The following is an 8,693-nucleotide window of genomic DNA, read 5'->3' on the forward strand; positions in this document are numbered from 1 at the left end:
GGAGTGTGCACGCTTACAGGCGGAGACAGCACGATAGTGCGGCCGTGGCGCCATCAATGTTGAACAACACGCGAGTGGACTCGGCAAGCCCACGTGCGCAAAGTCAGGACGGGCAACGACGCAGAGGCACAAGCGGACGCGATGGCAGCGTGATGTGGCATGGCAGTGACAGTGCAGTGCAGCGAGTCGGTGTGCAACGCGGTGATGGGACGGTGGTGGCAAAGCGACACAGGCGAACACGACGCAACGCAAGGCAGCGGCAGTGACACGGCGAGGTAGGCGGCAAGGCGGCAGCGTACCGGCCAGGGCATCAGGCCCACCGCGCGAGGTGTGCGTGTGTGTACGTGCGTGCGTGCGTGTGTGTGGACGGCCAACGCCGCGACGCTGAGTGCCCGAGGCACGGTGACTGTGCCCACGCGATGAAGCCTGCCGAGATCATGCTGCGCACGATTTTTAAAGCGTTCAAAAAATCGAACACGTTGATCTAATTGCCAAACCACCTATGTAATTCTGAAGAGGGCATATTAGGCTACTACAACAAAAAACTAAAATCACACCACTCCTTAAACCAATTACTCTACAAAAATTGCCAAACATAGCTAGGTCAAACCATTTTTTTTAGACTTACGAAATCGACCATGTCTTGATCGGATTCGCGTCAAATTCGATTTCCAAGCTATTAGGTATGTTAGCTAGTGAATTCATTTTTCGACCGCAGGTATTTCATCGTTATCTACGAAGTTTGTACTTCTAACTTTATTAAAGTTCCGTATAAACGTTCTATAGTGTTTTCGTTCAATAAAAAATCGCGAACATCCTTACCTGATAATTTCATAAGTCACGAACAACCTTTCGTTATGCATTTCCGTTGGGCGTTTTAAGTTACAGAAATTGATCTACACACTATATTACATACATTAACACATAACCATAATGCTCATGTAGTGTTTTACTAAATGATTTTCCGTGTAACACCGAGGGTGTTACATGTTGGTAAGATGACGAGCCGACTAATGACTGATTGAGCCAAGCTCAAGTAGACCTTAGCAGTATCACGATGAATCTAAAATTATTTTAGAGAAAAAAGACAAATGTAGATTTTGAATAAGGTAGCATGTGACTATTCAAAATTTAAATTTAAAAAGGCTTAGGCAATGATTTTATTAAACTCACCAAAGAACCAAAGGATACTTGCATCTCGCCTCAACTAAAATTGCCCGGCCACTCGTAGACCCGAGCATTTTGCGAGAGGGGCTAACAAAATGTCTGGTTATTTTGGGCCAAAATAGTCCCACCCATGACTGTCCCACTAGGCGAGTCAGGTTGGACCTGGGCCTGGGCGAGCCGCTTGCTGAGTTTATAGTGTATAACAACTAAAATAAATATTTCGGCCCTAGCTTGGGCCGAGAAAATTTTTTCCGGGCAGCGAAATCTGTGCCTAGACCCTATCCACTGAGGTCCGTGGGCAGGCCAAAACTTAGCAGGCTCGGGCCGGGCCTAATTTGCGGTCTAGCCACAGGAAAATGAGTGGAATAAAAAAGAAGGATATTTAAACCAAGGATTTGGTTGATGATGTATGGAGTTTATGAATATAGATGTATTTGGAGAGCATCTAGGAAGAACAACTACAGTCAAATAAACAAACAAACTTTTTTTTAAAAAAAAAACATGTAATAAGCCAAATAGCTACACTGAAAATAACTAGCTACCTGTGCTATTTGCACGGGTCACCTTGCTAGTTACCCATGCTATTGGTGCATGTCACCTTGCTAGTTAACATATGACGATGGTTGTATAAAAACTCTAAACTGTAGTAACCGTGCAACAAGCTATATGTTTTATTGCAACGCATGATTATGGTCACGTTTGGTTTCCCTTTTTAGTCAATACAAATCTCAAGTTTCATCCAATCCAATATATAAAAACACAGGGTGGAGGTTTGATTTAGTCAATTGACTGTCAAACGAGTGACAGAGTTGATCTCTGATACACTTCCTCACATCGGATTGCTCCAAAGAATCTCATCGATGACACGCTTCAAGGCCGCAGCATCTGAGACAACGCCGGCGTGAGACGTGTCGGCAAGCTTGATAGACTTGTAGTACTCCTGCCTCGGGTCACCGCCGATCACCGTGTCGAGGGCCATTATACTCGCCGCGGGTAACAAGCCGTCGCCGTCGCCGTACACCACCTGCGGCGTCTCGCTGAAGTTGCCGTCCCAGTACACCAACTGCTTCATCGTGGACACGCCGACGCCGTTGATGCAGGTCGTCGGCACCACCGGCGCCCGGAAGCCGAGCTGCACCGGGAGCGCCCGCGTCTCGTACAGCGTCACCCCGAGCGGGGGCACGCCGATCGCCGTCAAAAACTCCGACATGTCGCTCGCCGTGTAGTTCCTGTCCTGCGTGACGACCAGCGGCGGCGTGCCGGGCCCGAACACCGTCGGCGACGGCAGCGTCACGAGCGCATCGGGGGCTTCCACTGCTTCGTCGGGCGCGGACACGAGGTTCCGCATGCCGAGCAGGAGCCCGCCGGGGCCCGTGGACGCCATGACGTAGTGCTTGACGTACTTGCGGCGCCACGACAGCGGGCTCCGGTTCAGGAACTCCAGCGCGAAGTAGCCGCCCTGGCTGTGCGACACGAGGACGGCGGGCCTGCCCCCGTTCTCCCTGCTCGCGCGCTCCACGAGCGCCCTCAGCCGCCGGGTGAACCGCGCGAAGGCGCGGCACGGCTGCCCCTCCGCGGCGGGTGCTTGCCGGAAGTCGTACGGCGCGCCGAACAGCGTCTCGCCGTCGCGGTACCCCACCTGCTGCAACGCCTCGACGAGCCTCCCCATGCAGAGGTCTCTGTATAGCCATCAACATACACGTTCATGACTGTAGGGAGGGGGGGTACGTCTGAGGAGATCGACGACGGTGGCCGGGCTTAATGCTTACTACTTACTTGTTGGCTTCAGTGTCGGCGAGGAATCCGGTGGTGGAGCCGAAGCCGAGGACGCGGGTCTCCACGCCCGGCACGTTTCGGAAGTCGCGGGCGGCGGGGTCGTAGACGACGCGGAGCTGGTCTGAGAGGCACGGCGCGACGGCGGGGTCGTCCATGGCCGTGGCGTTCCTCCACAGCCGGAACCACCGGCCGCGCTCGTTTGTGCCCGCGCCGCATTGCGGCGACTCCGGCGGCGGCTCGTACGCGTCCGTGAGGCGCGCCTCGAGCTGGCTGCAGGTGGCCCCCGGCAGCAGCACGACAGGGTACACGGCCCTGGGACTGAGAGGCGGCGGCGGCGGCGTGCCGCGGCGGAAGAGGAGGAGCGAAGGGAGGAAGAGCAGCAGCAGCCGGTGGAGGTGTGTGGCCATGGCAGGCGAACGAACGCCACAGATGCTGTGGGGTAGTAGCTATGAGTGGTTGGGCGTACTGACACGATGCGGGTTGGGTTCGTGGAAAATCGGAGTGCCGGCTTACCGCGACATGAAAGAGACGAGTCTTGTGCATCGGTAGCGTTTGAGTGGACAGGAGTACATTCGGCAACCTTGTCATTTGTCGGATTCAGAGTCCAACGATATTCGGAACGAAATCCTCTGCAGTCGCTCCCACGGACGGCGCCATGTAGTCACCAAATCTCAGCCGCTCATTGTGGATCCAACAGCTACGGGCTCCAACCAAGCTTCCATGGCACGCTTTGTCAGCTGCGCTGGGCCTCGGCCCAACAACAGCATCACGCTGCTCGGGTTTTGGCACTATAGCGGGCGTTTTTTGCGCGAGGCTGCAGGCAGTAGACGCGCTCTCCATATTTTGGCGCGAGGCTGCGGCAGTAGGCGCTCTCTCCGTATTTTGGCGCGAGGAAAAGCCTAAGGGCGATCATCTGGAGCTGAAGCTAGGTCGCCTTCGAGGGCAGGTGTGTCGCTCTTCATTCTAATTTGTTCATGTGTGCTCAAATTGCAAAGTGCACTGCTCTTTTCTCTTTTCACCAATCATACCCAGATTGCAATAACCGATGATCTTAATGTTGAATTCTAGTAACAGAGCTAGTTCTGAAATAGCTTTTGGTATTTTGCTTGAAGTGTAAAGTTCAGTCTGTTTAATTATAACAGATGCCAGAAAACAGTACTATATTTTCTCAAGCCTCTGAACTTGCAAAAATCAGTAATACATTCTTACTTCTGAACATGTCTTTGAACTTGCAAAAAGGAGCACAATTTATTCTACAATTGCAGTCTATACAGCTTGCTTATTTTTCCTGGTTTCTATACACAATATATTTGCACAAAATTATTAGTTCCTGCACAAATTTTCTGCACAAAATTGCTATTTTTTCTCTGTATGCTTCCAATACAGAACACGATGCTCACACATTTGAGGATTACAAACACAAAGTGCTAATACTCTAAGATGGTGCCGTTAAACAACCAGCTAGAGGTGGCCGTGCCTCTCAAGTCGATCTCCCTGGCCGGAGCTCGTGCGCCAAAGGGGCTCCACCATGTCTGCGATGGAGGGGAGCGTCGACATCTCACCAGCGAGCACGGCCTGAGCACGCTTGCGGCAGACGGCGAGCAGCAGCCGCGCGTGTGACGGCCTAGACGGCAGCGCACCTGATGTGCCGGCTACGAGCTGTAGCCACCGGGAGGGCCACGCCTCTGTGCCGCGACGAGGGGGGAGGCGGATGGTGCAGGTCGGACCATCGTGGCGGCGAGGACGGAGGCGGAGCGCATCTGCGACGACGGCGGCACAAGGAAAAAGAGACGGTCGTTGCTGTCTATGGGCGCTGTGGGCTGAAATGGGCCGCTGCCTGCTACGCGACTTTGGTGAGGCTGCCGTTGATCCGCAACTAGCGGCTGGGATCTGCTTGACTGCGTAGCGCCGTCGGTGGGAGCGACTGCAGAGGATTTCGTTCCCGATATTCGTTGCCACCATTATCACTTGCCACGGCCTGTAACACCGAGCATGTCGCTGCCTTCTGCGAGCCTGCAGCTCCTCTTTGGGAAAACCACTTTATTAACCTCCCTCAATTATTATGGTTGTCCGATTTTTCAATCTGATATACAAAACCAGTTTTTAACCTCCTCCGTTTTTTAAAACCATTTACTTTTACATTCTTAGCAGTTTTGATGGTGATTTTGCTCATGTGGCGCCACGTCAGATGACTTAATCGAACTTAGTTGAAAATTCAAGGAGATAATTGGACTACAAATATTTTTTAGAAAAATATCTAAAACTCATATAAATTCAAAAAAATATCCAAATATATTTTTACATGAAAAAATAGTACAATTTAAATCCTAAAACCTTGTTTAATCTTATAAAATTTATAAAAATTTGAAATAGCTAGGAAAATTATGAAACTAGTTTTAGATATGATCAATATAGTGCCCACTATGGTCCTAAAGATGCTTCGCTAGCGAAAAACCATAAATTCATAATTTTTTGAGCTAAAATAAACTCTCTATGAATTTTGAAGATCAAACTAGATTTAGGATTTGTAATTGAATTATTTTCATGTAAAAGTATATTATTTAAATATTTTTATGTTTTATTAGTTTTTAGATATTTCTTATAAAAAATATTTCTAGTCTGATTTACCCCAACTTCAACTTAGTTCGATTTACCTCTTCTAATGCGGTGCCACATCAGCGAAACCGCATAGGTGTAAGAGTGAACGGTTTTCAAAAGTTAAAGAAGGTTAAATTTATAGATTAGAGACTGAAAATCTCTTCACTCGTTTGTTTTTGACTTTCTGCACTCGTCTTTTGCCCAGCGGGAGCAGACCGGCCCTTCCTATTCCTCCCCCAAAAGGCCGAAAGCACTAGAAGCAGGCAGCCCAATAACAGGTCCGCTCATCCAGCATGGGCCAATGTGCCTGTCCGGTCCGTGGAAGATCCGCCAGTCCCGACCCACAGAAAATTCAGGCCCGAGAAAGAACGACCACATGGGCCAGAGCCAGATGAAGCGATTGAGAGCCGAGATGAGTGACCGACCACCTGTGGCATGTGGGGTGCCCATTTTTTTTTGCAAAAAAAAAAAGAGTTAAATGCACTAGAGATCCATTAACTTGTGACGATGTTTCAGTTAGGTCCATCAACTTTTAAAGTGGTTTTTTGGGCCATAAACTTTGTATGTTGTATCACTTGACATGCTCGCTGACTGGTCCCCCCGATGCCAGAGCACGCTCATCTTCGTAGCTCCACGGCCTCCCTGAACACCTGCTCCGCGAGGGACACCAGCCTGCTGGGCGGCATGGCGGTCGTGACGCGCTCTAGGACGCGGAGCTGGTCCGCTGCAGCGCGGACACCAGCGCCTCATTCGTCCCGGCAACGCGGCGCAGGCACTGCTCCGGGACCTGCAGCGACGAGATGACCTCGAGCGCCTCGTCGCGGACGGCGGAGGTTGTTCCTTCTGATGACTTGGCGTTGGTGGACACCGTGAACACCGCGGCCAGGACGTCCACCGCACCGGGCACGGCGGCGACGAGCTTCCGGTTGCAGTCGCTCTCAGCCGCCACGTCCCTGAGCTCGCGCAGCGCGGCGAGGAGCTACTGGTGCTGCGTCGATGACCCGGCGGCAGCAGTGGCGACGGCATGGACCCTCGCGGCGACGGCGACGCGATCAGCGCGGGGCTTGTGGACGCCGTCGGCGGCGTGGAGCGCGCACCAGGACTGGATGAGGTGGCGCAGCGTGTGGTTGGGCGTGGGGTCGCAGTCCGCCAGCACGGGCTGCTTGGTGAGCGGGCAGGTGGCGGCGGTGAGGAGCCAGCGCTCGATGCCGTCGCGGTCGTAGGTGATGCCGGTGGGGAGCGTCACAGGGTCCCGCATGATGGACAGCGAGATGGGGCACAGGAAGTAGCAGGGCACCTCCACCTCCACCTGTGGCTGCGGCTCCTCCTCCATTGCTATTGCTAACAATAGTGACGACGCGATCGAGCTACAAGCAATGGCGTTCGCTGTCTTCTTCTTCTTCTTCTTCTTCTTGCTGGTGACGACAGTGTTGGATTGATCTCCCACGCCATTAGGCCCAACGACCTTTGGGCCTTGTTCTCGCGTCCTGATCGGGGGCGCCCAACCCTACATGGTTGGTGGACCCCCGTCGCACAGCGCTATAAAGGAAAGGTGGGGACCGAGGCTCGTAGTACGAGGTTCACCGCGCCGCCAGACACCCCACCGACATTCTAACCCTAACCCGATCTTGAGAAGGGGTGCTGCCAGCGATGGGAAGCACCACTGACACCCGACAACGCCACCCCGACGCATACGCCGCCGCCAAGGACGTCACTGCACCGACTTCTCTCTCCACCGAACGTCGTAGCCGGCATGCAGATGGCATCAGCGAACGAGATCCCGACCGACGCTTCCACCACTTCAACTGCTTCGACCACTACGGCCTTCGATGGTCTGCAACCTCTTACTCCCCTTCTCTCTGCCTCTCTGTAGATCGTGTATTAGGATCTTTGATTACTGGGATTCTGACTCGATTGAGTCCTACGAAATTTAACAATGGCATCAGAGCCAGGTCTATTGAAAGAAAGATCGAACGATTAAACCAATTTAAGATTTGGAAAGAAAAGGTTCAACCGAAACCCTAACCCTAATTTGTAACCCCATCCCAAATCGGGTTAATCCCAAAAGAAGAAGGGGAAAGGGGAAAGAAGGGGAAGAAGAAAGAAAAAGAATGGTCGGAACCTAACCCTAACCCTAGTTTCCTATTCGGATGAACTCGAAAAGAAAAGGGAGAAGAACAATACAAAGCCAAAGGGGAAGGGGTGGATCTACCTCGCCGTGCGTCGGGATGTCCCTTCGCCGGCGCGGGAGAAGAAGCCGAGTCGGGGGAGCTGGCTCGTCGGGCTCGGCCAAGGAAGCGCCGCAGCCGGGCCGCTCGACGATGGCGTGCTCACCCGTTGGGGAGCACGTGCGTCGGCGAGGGGGGCAGCGACGGTGCCATGGCCGCTCCACCGTCGTCGCTCTCGCTTCGCTCGCTCGCTGTCACTCTTGGTCGCTGCTGGATTCGCTGAGGAAGAAAGAACGGCAGAGAGAGAGAGAGAGAGAGAGCGAAGAGAGAGAGAGAGAGAGCAAAGGAACAAATGAAACTAGGGTTCAGGAGGACGCGACCGTCGGCGGGTTTTTTATTCACCCGAAACGAATGCTCGGCCGTCCGATCAGATCCAACGACACCAGATGCATGGGCCGACTCGCAGCCCACGCGGGCGCGCGCGGCAGCGCGACTTTGCTGGCCCAGGCCCAGGTTGCGGCCTATGTGCGGCCTGCGCGCGCGTGGAGAGCTGGGCCGAGCCGGCTTTTGCCGTCTTGGGCTGCTGCAGAGCGTGCTGCTAGCCGGGCCACGCGCATGGGTGAGCTGGGCCGCGCTGGGCTGAAGTGAAAAGAAAAAAATTTTGTTATTATTTTCCAGGAGCAATTTTAATGCATATTTTTTGATGAATTTGAATGATTTTGATACAATTTTTCTGTGCAAATTTTATCCAACGATATTTTGCCAGAAAACAGTAAAGTACTTAGTGCTTCTGGAAAAATAATAATATGAAAAGATTATTAATGTTTCCACTGTGCATGATAATTATTGTTCTCTTTGATTAAATTTGAACCAACGGGATAATTTAATTTTAAGAGAAGTGATGAATTTATGATAATTTTGATGAGATTATGATGTTGTTATTTTCTGACCAACGTTGTTAATAACAATATTATAATTTTGATC

At 52.1% G+C, this 8,693-nt stretch overlaps 1 protein-coding gene and 1 pseudogene across 1 annotated transcript; both read right to left on the reverse strand.

Annotated features, from left to right (window-relative positions):
* Positions 1-1,814: 1,814 nt before the first annotated feature.
* On the reverse strand, positions 1,815-3,446 carry LOC136451429 (lecithin-cholesterol acyltransferase-like 1). Its single transcript, XM_066452134.1, has 2 exons — positions 2,944-3,446; positions 1,815-2,846 (listed from the first exon to the last, which is right to left on the reverse strand). Exons 1-2 carry the CDS (start codon positions 3,348-3,350, stop codon positions 1,997-1,999), a joined length of 1,257 nt encoding a protein of 418 aa, XP_066308231.1. The 5' UTR covers positions 3,351-3,446; the 3' UTR covers positions 1,815-1,996.
* A 2,712-nt stretch (positions 3,447-6,158) lies between these two features.
* LOC136454195 (E3 ubiquitin-protein ligase PUB23-like) lies at positions 6,159-6,874 on the reverse strand (annotated as a pseudogene).
* Positions 6,875-8,693: the final 1,819 nt, after the last annotated feature.

The sequence above is a fragment of the Miscanthus floridulus genome, chromosome 5, assembly GCF_019320115.1.
Source record: "Miscanthus floridulus cultivar M001 chromosome 5, ASM1932011v1, whole genome shotgun sequence".
NCBI classification, from domain to species: Eukaryota; Viridiplantae; Streptophyta; class Magnoliopsida; order Poales; family Poaceae; genus Miscanthus; species Miscanthus floridulus.